At 39.8% G+C, this 14929-nt stretch overlaps 1 protein-coding gene across 50 annotated transcripts in view; it reads left to right on the top strand.

Annotated features, from left to right (window-relative positions):
• LOC100894160 (leucine-rich repeat-containing protein 37A2) overlaps positions 1-14929 on the top strand; it is a 75254-nt gene that overhangs the window by 46936 nt on the left and 13389 nt on the right. For 35 of the 50 annotated variants that reach the window (XR_013535474.1, XR_013535473.1, XM_078372711.1 and 32 more), the window contains 5 exons: positions 261-332; positions 3211-3282; positions 4212-4292; positions 11819-11890; positions 12484-12558. Coding sequence is in view for 47 of the 50 variants with exons in the window: in XM_078372711.1 (XP_078228837.1) it covers positions 261-332; positions 3211-3282; positions 4212-4292; positions 11819-11890; positions 12484-12558 (372 nt within the window). In the remaining 3 variants the exon portion in view is untranslated. The remainder of the gene's footprint in view (positions 1-260; positions 333-3210; positions 3283-4211; positions 4293-11818; positions 11891-12483; positions 12559-14929) is intronic. The other 15 variants (XR_013535475.1, XM_078372717.1, XM_078372715.1 and 12 more) reach the window with 2 other exon arrangements.

Below are 14929 nucleotides of genomic sequence, written 5' to 3'. Positions count from 1 at the left end.
GGACGGATTTAATATACAATTTTGTGGGAAGAGTGGGTAGGGTGTGCTTGTGTGTGTGTGCATGCATGTGTGTGGTAGTGGTGGTGGTGCAGAGAGATGGACACATAAATGAAAATGTAAGAAAAGGTTTTATGAAAGTAGAGCAGATACCATCTTGAAATTACTATTACCCAGCTTTCCTCCACATATAGGAGATAGTCCTGTGTAGCAAATAGTTGTAGTTTGCATTTTAATATAGAAATAACCTTTTCATTTTCCAGAATTCTCAGTGAAAATTATTTGACTGAATTACGTAAGGATTCATTTGAAGGCCTGCTATCCCTGCAGTATTTGTAAGTAAGTTAGTTAATCCTATTTATGAGTTTTAGTCATATTATCAGTAAAATGAGATAATCTCTAAGATTTCTTCCAGGGATAAAATTATTTAATTCTGTAAGTTTATATAGGGTCTTAGCCCATCTCTAGCATTAGTTACTTCCTATGCATTTTCAATTTTTAAATTATATAGGCAAGTTACAGACAGAAAAAAATTCAAATGGTGAATCTGAGCAGTGATTGACATTCATATGAACCTTGTTTTATGACTGTTCACATACCATCTTCTTATATTCAGTCTACAACCAAGAGATCAAATCTAATCTAGGGTCTATTTTTAAATAGCTCATTAAGTTAATAGTTTTTGCATTTTTTTTTTTGAAACTGAGTCCTGTACTGTCACCCAGGCTGTAGTGCAGTGGCTCGATATTGGCTCACTGCAATCTCCACCTCCTGGGTTCAAGCAATTCTCCTGCCTCAGCCTCCTGAGTAGCTGGGACTACAGGTATGCACTGCCATGCCCAGCTAATTTTTTTGCATTTTTAGTAGAGTCCGGGTTTCACCATGTTGGCCCAGATGGTCTTGATCTCCTGACCTCATGATGATCGCCCACCTCAGCCTCCCAGAGTGCTGGGATTATAGTCGTAAGCCACTGAACCCGGCCGGTCTTTGCATGTTTAAAGGACTGTGAAAGAAACAGAAAAGAAACAGAGAAATATGCAACAGAGATCATATGTGGCCCACAAAGCCTAAAATATTTACTACCTGACCTTTCCAAAAAAGGATTTGAGAAAGTTGGTTTAGTTGAGTGAAAGGAATTAAAGATAAGTTAACATTGTTGCCTGAAAGAGAAGAAAATATAGACCACCTACATTCATTTGAACATCATCAATCTAGAATTTTTTGGTAATTTAATCTGAATTAAATTAACATTTAAATACTAAAAAATCAGCTGAATTATATAAATAATATTATCAAGAATATTAAGCTACCAAGAGAATAGCCTGGTATAAAGGATTTCATTTTAGGAATTGTTATATTAAAATAGATTTTTAAATGATGGTTAAGTGGTATAGCTACAAATGTTTACACTAAGTAACCGTATCAGAAATGCCCCTAAGTCTTCAATAATTACAAAACCACTATCTCCTCAACCCTGTTACCAAGGATGGATACCTGTATAGTATTTCTGTCTGTTTAGAGGTAAGAAGATACTATGTTCATTGCTGTGAAAGCATGATTCTCATCCTCTGTCTGTGGTCCAGAGGTGTGTATGTCATTAATCCTTATTAAGCTCATTAGTGATGCTCTTTTGCAAACAGATTCTTTCAAATGCAGAAGGCTTAAGGAAAGTGGGTATAAAGACCCTCAAGTGGATGCCAAAGTGCTACAGAGGCCACGAAGTAATAAAACAACATTTTCTTTAAAATAGTCATTTTCCTTCTATGCACTACTCCCCCAGCTATCCATTTATTTTGCAAATATTTGAGTTTGCTTTATTTCCATGTATCAGTTTTAAACATGGTGGGCAATGCAGATAAGCAAGACCTAGTTCATGCTTTCAAGGAGTTTATGCTCAGAAGAAATAGGATGAAAAATAACTACATTGAAAAAGAAGAAATAAATGTGGGCACTAGGAGGGATAAATTGTTTCTGGAGCATAGAAGAGGGGGAAAATGACTTCAATTTGGCCCTAGGAAGGTGTCACTAGAACAATGCCATTTGAATAGGACTTTGAAGGGCCATTGTGTAACATTGGCCAGACATCTTGGGGAAAATATTCTAAGCTTGCAAAAGGAAAATGGGAGAAGGCCCAAACACAGGAAAGTATTTGGGGAATGCCATGAGTACCTGTAGAGTACAAGGAGGGAGAGTGGGAAATTGGAGCCAGATCTTCTAGGGCTTTCAATGCCAACCAAGCTCAGGAGCCATCATGGGGAACCGTGTTATCACAGCAGTGCTGTAAGATAGATCTGCCTCACAATCACTGGGAGGGCACATTAGAACTCATTTCTGGACTCCACCCTCATAATTATTGATTCCGTTCATCTAGAATGGGACCAAGAATTTGCATCTTCAATAATTTCCCAGGAGGTGCTGGTCTTTGCAGGCCACTTCTGGAGAGTTTATATGATGACTGTGTGTAGAGTAGTTTAGGAAGGGAGAGACCAGAGATGGAGACACCAGCCAGACAACATTACACCATCATAAAAATAAGAGGGCCAACTGTAGTCAAGAATGGGTTTTGACTATATTGGTTTTTATTCAAAAAATGAAAATCCAGTTCCAGGTTGTTTTTGTTGCCCCATCACTATATAACTGAAGAAATTGCTTTCATGAAATATTAAAGCAATATGAAGCCAAAAATGAATTTCTATTAATATGATAGAAATTCTGTTAATATGATTTGAATTAGTTCAAAGTTATGTGTTAAAGGGTTAACTTCCTTCCAAATGATGTGAAAGGATGTCTTTTATTTCTTCTGATATTGAACTGGCTTAGGAAAACTGACCTAAACTAGGAAGGTATATAAATGTGAGACTATTTCTTTTAATATTGGAAACTATATGTAGAGATAAAAACTTTGAGCTCATAATCTGGGATTTGATGAGACTACAAAAGGGCATCTAATCAAGTCTACTGCTCTAGGAATAATTAATCCCAAACTCTATCAAGATCTATAGTTGTATATTTTATTTATTAAAACCATGAAGGTGAGACTCTAGGAGAGGTACAGGCAGGGTTAGGAGTTCTGGACAGTTTAAATACACATCCAGACGTTTAGAGCATAGATGAAAACTGTATTCAATACTATTCTAAACTCTTGCTATTTATCCATACTAATTTGACATCTAATAACTAATCAAGGCAATATTTTCCTTTTACTTTTCCTAGAGATTTATCCTGCAATAAAATACAGTCTATTGAAAGACATACATTTGAATCACTACCATTTTTACAGTCTATGTAAGTTACAAATAAAACTTGATTTCATTTGGAATTTTTATAAAACTTAATTATAAACCTCTTTGCTATTCATTTTGAAATATGATTAAAATTTTGCCAGTAGAAAGTTAACTAAAATTATATAGCAAATCCTTTTGTCTATAGCAAAGATTAGTGTGAACATTATTACACAAATCATAGTGAATCATCAGAGAGCAGTGGTTCTCAACTGGTGTGATTTTTATACTCAGGTGACATTTGGCAATGTCCAGAGACAGTTTTGGTTGACAAAACTGTGGGTGTGCTTCTGGCATCTGGTGGGCAGAGGCCAGAGATGCTACTAAACATCCTCCAGGGTACAAGACAAACCCTCACAGCAAAGAATTTTGTTTTGTTTTTGAGACAGAGTCTCGTTTTGTTGCCCAGGCTGGAGTGCAGTGGCACGCTCTCAGTTCACCACAGCCTCTACCTCCCAGGTTCAAGTGATCCTCAGCCTACCAAGTAGGTGGTATTACAGGTACTCACCACCATACCCAGCTAATTTTTTATATGTTTATAGTAGAGATGAGGTTTCACCATGTTGGTCAAGCTGGTCTCAAACTCCTGACCTCATGATCCGCCCGCCTTGGCCTCCCAAAGTGCTGGGATTAAGGCTTGAGCCATGAGCCTGGTGGCAAAGTTATATAGACCAAAATGTCGATGGCACTGAAGTTGTGAAATCCTGTTCTAGAGAAATAAAGATCACTTAACACAAGTATTTACTGAGCATTCACTGTTTTGTATCTAATACACCACATGTGCAATGTTAAAGTATAAATCATAAGCTAGTATCCACAGTGCACCGAGAAAGGATTCAGGTTGTGTTCCATCCTATATAAATTAGAATCATGGCAAATGATAAATGTTCTGAAATAATTTTTTTTTCCTTTGGCTTGTGTCTTGTTTTGTAGAAATCTTGGTTGCAATTTACTCACAGAACTGAGCTTTGGAACATTTCAGGCCTGGCATGGAATGCAGTTTTTACACAATTTGTAAGTGAAATAGAAAATGAATATGTGTAAACAATTATTTACATGTGAAAACCTCATACAATTATTGGTTAGCTGGATATAAGCTCATTACAAACTCTGAAAAGTATGTCTTAAGATCCATTTATTTTTCTCAAATGGGGAAACTAAGGTACAAAGGCCAAGAGACTTACATAGCTTATATATGACTTGCTCTGCTTTTCCTAGTTCTGACCTTTGGCATGGGCAAGAAAAGGCATCAAACAAATGACCCTCAAATTAGCCTTGTTGACAGGTGTGGTGGCTCAGGCCTATAATCCCTGCATTTTGGGAGGCAGAGGCAGGCAGATCACCTGAGGTCAGGAGTTCAAGACCAGCCTGGCCAACACAGTGAAACCCCATCCCTACTAAAAACACAAAAAACTCAGCTGGGCATAGTGGTGCAGTTTTTTTGCTCCCTGGAGGACTTTGTGTTAAGCTTCCTTCCTTGTAGCTAAATGTTGCAGACATTTCAGCAGTTAGAAACTGTGCATAGGTGCAGGAATCAAAGTTAAATCCAAAGTGTAGGGCCACGTATGGTGGCTCACACTTATAATCCCAGCACTTTGGGAGGCCAGGGCGGCTGGATCACCTGAGGTCACAGGGGTTCAAGACTAGCCTGGCCAACATGGCAAAACTTGTCTCTACTAAAAAGACAAAAATTAGCAGCGCATAGTGGCACGTGCCTGTGATCCCAGCTACTCGGGAGACTGAGGCATGAGAATGGCTTGAACCCAGGAGTCAGAAGTTGCAGTGAGCCAAGATTGTGCCACTGTCCTCCAACCTCTGCCAGGCTAGTCTTCAACTCCTGTGACCTCAGGTGATCCGCCCACTTCAGCCTCCCAAAGTGTTGGGATTACAGGTGTGAGCCACCACACCTGGCCAAGATGGTGTTTATGTTAAGTTACGGTGCAAAAAATAATTTGTAAAGAAAATACATCGCCATAGCTTAATTTCATATACTTTCCTGACTACTCTTTGACCATAAATACAAATTTTATTCCCTTGCAGCTCAAAAATTCTGTGATTTCTCTGTATAACATAACCAGCAAATCAGAGTGGGTATGTTCAATGGCCTGAAGGGGGCTTTAGACTCAAGGTGAAGATTCTCCTTTACATCTGACTTTAGAAAGGACTTTCTACCTCTCTTTAGTTTCAGAAGTCTGGTTTCACACAGTTCATTTTGAGGTAGAGGGAGGCGTTCAGGAAGTGTCTGGACGAGAGCAACAGTTTCTGCAGATGCTCCCCTCTGTCCTCATTAATTTGCTGATGCCTAACTTAGGAAAAAGACACTGAGGGTCTGTTTTTCTTTTGCCCTCACATCAGAGAACAGGCTCATTAGGTCCCTCCACCAAGAGGTGTAGGTAGCATTAATAAAATGTCTTAAACTCACCACCGTTACTAAGCACTTTATGATACTGAGAGTCCCTCATAAGAATCTGGTGGCCGGGAGCAGTGGCTCACACCTGTAATCCCAGCACTTTGTTAGGCTGAGGTGGGTGGAACCCCATCTCTACTAAAAGTACAAAAATTAGCTGGGTGTGGTGGTAGGTGCCTATAATCCCAGCTACTCAGGAGGCTGAGGCAGGAGAAGCTCAGGAGGCTTGAACCCAGGAGGCAGAGGTTGCATTGAGCCGAGATCATGCCATCGCACTCCTCCCTGGGCAACAGAGTTCGACTCAGTCTCAAAAAAAAATAATTTGGCCAGCTTCACTGCAATTATGTAGGCAATACCGAGAAAACACTGGAATCACAGCTGATAAAAATGAATGAATTCACTCAAAAACATTGACTCAGTGCCATGTCCATTTGTGCCAGGTACTGGTACTGAGTACTGGGGGTACAAAAATCTGTCTTAAAGACACACCAAGATGGAGACTTTCATACCTCAAGAAGGAAGCAGATGCTGATGGGAAAACATAGGAGAGCTATGTGGGCATCTGTACAGCAGGGTGACAAGGGGAGAACAAAGTAGGAATGGGTGGTCGGTTAAGGAAGACTCGAGGAGACACTACCTTGCTTATCTCGAGTTTCTGTGTTCATCTTAACAGAAAAAGGCATTTGCTTCATGGTGATGAGAAAAATCAGAGCTAGCTGATACTGGAAATTAGTACTCATTTCATATAAACAGAATAGAGCTGTACCCTTCAAACTAAGACACAGTTACTTTCAAAGATTGACACAACAGTCTCAACACAGCAAGTGTATGTTGGGGACTGGGCTCCTTTGTTTGGAGACAAATTTTTCTTGTAAACAAAGCTACATTGCAGAATCATATTTGGCATATGTGACATATAGCCCCATTGCATTTTGTTCCAAAGGCAAATTGCCGAGTAATTTATTTGAGCAATATGGCACCATTCTGTGGTGTTTATAAGTTGAAAGAATGTATTTTCCTGCATTACTTAAGTTTGAAGAAAAAAAAGAGTCCCCAGCTGTGATGAATTGATGGTGCATTGAAAAGAGCCTAAGCTTCAGGACTTCTCACTTGCACAGGCCCCTTCCAAGGTTCTGGGAGGGCCCCTGGCAAATTTTGTATTCATTATTTTTTATGTTTTCACTAGATAAGGTTCAGACCCCACAAAATTCTGAAATAGCCCCTGGGTTCCAAAAGTTACAACCCAGTAAATTTCTTGAATGAAGCATCTATGTTATTGACCAATACTGACTGGCCAAGTTAGTGTCGTAGGGTCAGTCTATTTTGAATCTGAAATCCATCTCAAAGGCATACCAAGAGCTTATTAGTGGACTTAACTGGGTTCTGCTGGCCCAAGCGCAGTAAAGCCAAACAGCTATATCAAGGGTTTGTATTGGGGAAAGGAGGGCATTTATTTGCAAGGCATTCAAGCAAGAAGGACCAGGCAGCTATCAAAATCTTCCTCTGAATGGTAGCAATAATCATGAATGAATCATGAATGATTACAGATGAAATCATGAATGAAATGGTTTATGGAAAACCAGCAATGGTTGATGATCCTAAATGTTGAGTATGTTTATATTTTTTCCCTGACTTTAAAGTGCTTCTCCTTTATTTCCATACACAGGTCTAGTCTGATGGCTTATCTTTAAAAATTCTTCGTCATTTCATTGGTTCTAACAATACAAACTCCATAATTTTAGAAACTGGATGACTTTGCAATGTAGAAAGGCTGGAGTGCAGTGGCTCGCTCTCAGCTCACCACAGCCTCTACCTCCCAGGTTCAAGCGATCCTCAGCCTACCAAGTAGCTGGGATTACAGGTTTTATTCAGATACAGCACGCTCACATGCTGGCTTGTCTGTGGCACATCAATATCGTGCCAAGAATGTAAGCACAAAGAGAGAATAGGAAAATCCAGGCTTTATCCCACTATCAGAATATTAGTGATGTAGGTGTGGCCACCCTGTGATGGCAAATTGAGTCACAAGCATGCCTTGTTGTTCCCCCCAGTCTGCTGACATCAGCTTCCTTTACATAGCAGTAGAGGCACAAAAGTTTGCATAGTTGAGGGTATTGTCATCACATTTTGGTATGTACCAGAACAGAGAGGCACAAACATTAAAGATGAAAAGAACAACTCGGGTCTGCTCTTTGGGGTGATTTAGGGTGGCTGTTTAAATTTGTAATGGTTGAAAAGTCTTGAGATTGTCACACCTGGCAACTCTTATACTTTTCTTCTCTCACTGCAGCTTATTCTTCTCCCCTGTGTAACAAGCTGTCTTTTCACAGAAGCTTAGCGTTTTCTTCCTCTGCCCCATAGCATTTTTTCAACACTTACATTTATTAGGTGCTGTTTATGTTCTAGACACCTAAGTGCTTATACAAGTGAGATAACATGTCCAAAGTTCTTAGAATAGTGCTTGGCATATGGTAAATGCTCAATACATGTTACCTCCTATAAGAGCTCATTTTCATTTTTCCAACAACTCTGTGATGTGGATATTATTATCATTTCTATTTTGCAGATGAGGAAGTTGAAACTCAGAGATGCTGGGTAATTTACTTAGGTTCACGTGGCTATTAAGTGGCAGAACCACTTAACAAACTTTGCAAGTAATTTTCTATGCAGCTCTTAGTTCCTCTGTAATAGGAGCTGAATGATGACAATTTGGCTTTGTGTGCATTATATCCCACTTTCTAACTTGAATAGGACCTTTAGAACACTGACCTCCATTTCCCTCTGAGAATCCCATGCTTCTGGAGCTCCTGACTGTACTATTTCTGGGCATCCCCAGGGTTTATGCTCACTGGCCAGTGCTGATGTGACATCACGATGGCTGAGCACCATCATGTGCTGTGTCCAGCCCACTGCTAGGTGCTATACTCATTTATTCCTCAAACTGCCTTGGGCTGTAAATGCTACCCAGAAAGATTCATGTTCTTACTCAAGTCACTTCACCGGAAAGTGACAGAGCCAGAATTCAAGCCAAGGTCTGCCTGATTCTCGGTTATTCTTCATTGCCAGGGAGTCTTCTTCAAGATTATTCTCAAGAGTTTAAGATAGAGGCTCATGGCCAGGCATGGTGCCTCATCCCTGTAATCCCAATACTTTGGAAGGCTGAGGTGGGCAGATCACTCAAGCTCAGGAGTTCAAGATCAGCCTGGCCAACATGGTGAAACTCCATCTCTACTAAAAATACAAAAATTAGCCAGGTGTGGTGACAGACACCCATAATCCCAGCTACTCTGAAGGCTGAGGCAGGAGAATCACTTGAACCCAGGAGGTGGAGGTTGCTGTGAGCCAAGATCATGCCACTGCACTCCAGCCTGGGCAACAGAGTGAGACTCCATCTCAAAAAAAAATAGGCTCACCATTTCAGATTCTCTAGACTTCGTCCCTGAAAAAGGGTTTACGTGGTACAGTCAGAGATCTTGTATTGAGGAGCTTGGTATGGAGAGATGTGTTTTCATGGATCAAGGACCTATGTAGATGAATAAAGGAAAGGGATTACTTTCTTCCCAAGTACATCACACATATTGGATGAGGGTCTAGGTCACCTTATTTCTTTGACTACCTTCCTCCATGGAACCAGATTTCCCTGACTGCCTTGGGATTCTAGCATAGATCATTTTGGAGTTTGTCATTTAAATTTAAATTTATTTTCACGGCGTGCTTTGGACATTTTTTCAGCTAAAGCTGCTTGGATTTCAGTACATCTAGGACAGTGATGACATGCTCCAGTGTTTTTGTCTCTGTTTTCTCAGTTAATAGAAAGGAAACATAACCCATCTGTCTGGCCCTATATAGAAGAATTTGGAGAAAAAATAAAAAGCAGGCAAGAAATGTTCCCTTATTTTGTGAGTTACCTTTATTCTGTCCCATGGTTCTGTAGCAAAAGGCTGGCACAAAAATATTTGAGTTTTTCTCTTCTAATAAGACATACTTAAAAAAATTATTTAGAGCAATACTTCTTAAACTTTGACTCTGAGACTGAGTCAAAGTTTGCCAAAAGCTTGCCATATTTTATTCCCATAAAGATATCAAAAAGGCAATGGACTGGGAGTCAGTACACCTTAGTTTAATGTATAAAATTAAGGACTTGAACCAGAAATGGAAATGATCATCTACTGTGCATATAAAAACACTTGAGGCCGGGCTCAGTGGCTAATGCCTGTAATCCCACCACTTTGGGAGGCTAAGACGGGCAGATCGATTGAGTTCCAGGAGTTCAAGAGCAGCCTGGGTAACAAAGTGAGACCCCGATCTCTACAGAAAAACTTTTAAAAAGTCGAAACATAAATATAAATAAATAAAAACATTCATATCATTTGGTTTGTGGAAAAGAGTTGCTATAGAGTCCTCAAAGTTGAGCTGTTGAGTTAGTTCCCACTCAGTCTCTCCATGGTCCAGGCACAACCTTAGTCAAGAAAAGAATGCCCTAAAACAGGAGGAATATAGGATAATAAAGGAAAGGAGGAAGGGAAATGAAGGAAAGAAGGAACAAAGAAAGAAAGAAGAAATGAGGGGGGTGAGAAGGAGGGAGGGGAATGAAAGAATGAAAGAGAGAAAGAAAGAGGGAGGGAGGGAGGAAAGGGAAAGAAGGAGGGCAGGTGGGGAATGAAGAAAGAAGAAAAAAAGAATTTTAAAACCCATAAGGTTAAAGTAAACCCTTTTTCTTCATACAGATTAAACACATGAGTTCAAATTACAGCTTTACTTCTTAATAGCTTGGTGACCTAGGACAAATTATGTAAGCTCTCTGTTCCTCAGTTTCCTCATTTATAAAATAGGGCAATAATAATGTCTGCCACATAAGGTTATTGTGAGGATTAAATGTGAAATGCCGATCACAAATACCTGTCAGCCCAATAGATACTCGCTGTAATAATTATTATTTTTATAATTTCTGCAAAAGTATGGTGATGATTCTTGGGTTAACCTAAAGGCAGATTTTCTTCTATTTCTTCCTATTTCTTTTATTTTTTTCATTCACTTTAAAGAATTAAAAGGAAAACAGATTCCAGCATTTTGGAATAAAAATTTGCATCAAAATGAATTTATTCTTTTTATTGACCTACAAACAAAATGTTATTTTTATTCAATAAACATTTATTAAATGCCTTGTAAATTTCAGACATCATGCCCAGCACAGGGGTCACAATGGCAATAAGATGTGGTGTCTTCCCTTAAGGAGCTGATAGTCCAGGACACTGACAGGTAGACAGGTGGTTACATGCAATGTGGCAACGACTGTGATGTGATACTAGAATACAAGTGGGAGTATGTGATAGGAGTATGGTTTTGACCTGTTCCTCCTCTTAGATTTATCGCTTTTTCTTTGGCTGTAAAGCAAAAGAATTGGTCCTATTTTTTTTTTCTTCCTTAACTGCAAATTAGACCATAAATTTTAAACTTTATAAAGATAAGACAAGTGGCCAGGCACAGTGGCACACACCTGTAATCCTAACACCAGAAGGCTGAGGTGTGTGGATTACCTGAGGTCAGGAGTTTGAGACCAGCCTAGTCAACATGGTGAGAAACCCTGTCTCTACTAAAAATACAAAAATTAGCTGGGCATCGTGGTGGGTGCCTGTAATCCCAGCTACTCGGGAGGCCGAGGCAGGAGGCGGGAGGATCACTTGAGCATGGGAGGCAGAGGTTGCAGTGGGCTGAGATCCAGCCATTGTTCTCCAGCTGGGGTGACAGAGCAAGACTCCATCTCAAAAAAAAAAAGCAACTTGAATTATGGAGGACACTAGAAACAGTGTTTCCTACGGGGTCAGGGCTTCCTACCAGCAGAGTCACTTCTGGGGTTCTTGACCTGAAAAGTTCTGTGGCTTATTTTTTTTTTTCCCACACATTTTGTTTTTTCTATGTTTTTCCCTCTTTCTTTCCTCTGCTTTATCTTCTAGAGACCTAGGTAGTTCCCAGAGGAACAGTGCTTTATGGAGTCTAATGGTGATTTATTGGGCAAAAACAGAAAATGATTTTTTTTTACCTACAAGTTCCATACCAAAAAAATGAATATAAACTTTTTATGCAGTTTCACACATTGAAAATGCAGGTAATTTTAATTCCTTGCTCTTTTCAGAATTCTCAATCGCAATCCTCTGACAACTGTCGAAGATCCATATTTGTTTAAATTGCCAGCATTAAAATATCTGTAAGTATTACAGTCCTCTCATGAGTGATGAAATGATTTATGCTCTTTTTAAGTTTTTCATCAATGATTTAATATTTTGCATTTAGGCCAAAAAGTCATAATTTAAATTTAACTGGGTTATTAAAACAAGTTATTGGCAAATAAAAGGATTAAGAAAGGATATATAATGGTCAAGACAGCCAGCAGGGGAAGAGGACAGTGTTGAAGAACCCATACGGATTTGGAACATGCAGACACATGGAGGAATATTACTTAATTAAGAGACAAAGGAAGAATAGGTGTTCATTATTCTAAAAAGGAAGAAAAAAGTAAATAATCAAGATGAGTGAATCCAATATGAAAATGAGAAGATAATGGTTAGGAAAAAAAAAGTACAAGTTCTACTCTTGAATATAATTAATTTGATGATGCAAATTAACTTAAATTTCTTTAATAAGAGCTCTCTGGAATTCTGCAGCAAATAAACTCTTGAGTTGGCTTGTTTTATAGAAAAGCCAAAATTGAAGTAATCACATGTTCTTGAAATATCTTTTTTAAGTACAGAATTTTTGTATCGGCATTTATATCATGAATGTTTTGGTTTTCCTCTTCAGAGACGTGGGAAAAACACAAGTTCCACCTACAACTGTTAAGAACATCCTCATGATGACTCTTGAATTGGAAAAACTGTAAGTTATTTTCACTTAATTGTTTCTTTAGGTTGGTTTTAGTTTTTTTTTTTTTTTTTAGAGACAGGGTCTCACTGTGTTGCCCAGGCTGGAGTGCAGTGGCTATTCACAGGCGTGATCCCACTACTGATCAGCATGGGAGTTTGGACCTGCTCATTTTCCGACCTGGGCCGGTTCACCCCTCCTTAGGCAACCTGGTGGTCCCCTGCCCCCGGGAGGTCACCATATTGATGCCGAACTTAGTGCAGACACCCAATCGGCATAGCTCACTACGGCCCAGAACTCCTGGGCTCAAGCGATCCTTCTACCTCAGCCTCCCGAGTAGCTGGGACTACACGTGCCACCGTGCCAGGCTGTTTTAGTATTTTCTTAAGTCAGGTTTATTGAGATATAATTTTCATATAACAAAATTCACTCTTTTTAAGTGTACAGTTCGATGAGTTTTGACAAATGTATATTGACATAACCACCACCACATTCCCAATATAAAGCATTTCTGTCACCTCAAAAAGGCTCCTGGTGTCCCTTTGTAGTCAGTGCCCTCCTCCCACCATCAGCCCTAATGGTTAGCTACTAATCTGATTTCTATTCCTATAGTTTTGCCTTTTCCAGAATGTCTTATAAATGAAATCATACAGCATGTAACCTATTGTATCTGGCTTCTTTTACTTAGCATAATTTTTTTTTGAGACAGTTTCACTCTGTCACCCAGGCTGCAGTGCAGCCATGTGACGTCAGCTCACTGCAACCTCCACCTCCCAGGTTCAAGCAATTCTCCTGTCTCAGCCTCCTGAGTAGCTGGCTGAGATTACAGGCACCTGCCACTATGCCTGGCTAATATTTCGTATTTTTAGTTGAGACGAGATTTCACCATGTTGGCCACGCTGGTTTCGAACTCCTGACCTGAAGTGATCCACCCACCTCAGCCTTCCAAACTGCTGGGATTACAGGCATGAGGCACTGTGCCTGGCCTCACTTAGCATGATTTTTTTTGAGATTATGCTATCGTCCATGTTGTTGCACCTGTCAGTACAGCTGGCCCTCCATATCTGCAGGTTCCTCATCCATGGATTCAACTAACCATGGATGGAGAGTATTTGGAAAAAGTAAAATGTATGAAATAATAAAAACAGTAGAAATTTTAAAATATGGTATAATTATTTACATACCATTTATACTGTATTAGGTATTTAAAGTATACCCAAGGCTATTTACAAATACTATGTTATTTCATATAAAAGACTTCAACCTCTGTGGACTTTGGTATCTGCAGGGGGTCCTGGAGCCAATCCCCTGCAGACACCGAGGGACAACTGTTCACTCCTTTTCATTGCTCAGTAGTATTCCAGTTGTGTGGATGTATCCATTTGTTTATCCATTCATCAATGTATGGACATTTGGGTTGTTTTCAATTTTTTGGCAATTATGAATAAAACTGCTAAAAACACTCATATACAGGTCTTTGTGTGTGAACCTATGTTTTTATTTCTTTTGGGTAAATACCTAGGAGTTGGATTGTTCACATGCTAAGTGCATATTTAACTTTTTAAGAAACTGCTAAACTGTTTGCTAAAGTGTCTGTGCCATTTTACATTTCCACCAGCGTTGTGAGTGTTGCAGTTGTTCCATAACTTTAGCAGATTCTTTTTTTTTTTTTTCCTTCGACACAGTCTTGCTTTATCCCCAGGCTAGAGTTCAGTGGCACAATCTTGGCTCACTGCAACCTCCACCCCCTGAGTTCAAACAATTCTCCTTTCTCAGCCCCTCAAGTGGCTGTAGGCACCCACCACCACACCCAGCTAATTTTTGTATTTCTAGTAGAGATGGGGTTTTGCCATATTGGCCAGGCTGGTCTTGAACTTCTGACTTCAAGTGATACATTCGCCTTGGCCTCCCAAAGTGCTGGGAGGGGTGAGCCACTGTGCCCAGCCCAGCTGATTTTTTTTTTTTTTTTTTAATTTTTTAATTGCCAAAGCAGGAGTGCAGCTGCACGATCTCAGCTCACTGCAACATCCCCCTCCCAGGTTCAAAGGATTCTCCTCCCTCAGCGTCCTAAGTTACTGGGATTACAGGAGCCCACCACCACGCCCAGCTAGTATTTGTATTTTTAGTAGAGACAGGGTTTCAGCTTGTTGGCCAGGCTGGTCTCAAACTCCTGGCCTCACATGATCCACCCACCTTGTCCTCCCAAAGTGCTGGAATTACATGAATGAGCCACCATGCCTGGCCCAGCCCAGCAGATTCTTGTATTTCAGTTTTTAAAGAAATGTTTGCCCTTCTACTGCTAGATGTGTAGTGGAATCTCATTGTGGTTTTAATTTGCATTTCTTTAATAGCTAGTGATGTTGAATGTCTGTTCATGTGCAAATAT

Source organism: Callithrix jacchus, chromosome 5 (assembly GCF_049354715.1).
Source record: "Callithrix jacchus isolate 240 chromosome 5, calJac240_pri, whole genome shotgun sequence".
In the NCBI taxonomy this organism is placed as follows: Eukaryota; Metazoa; Chordata; class Mammalia; order Primates; family Cebidae; genus Callithrix; species Callithrix jacchus.
Note: the sequence above shows the minus strand (reverse complement) of the source record. Positions and strands in the feature narration are given on the sequence as shown.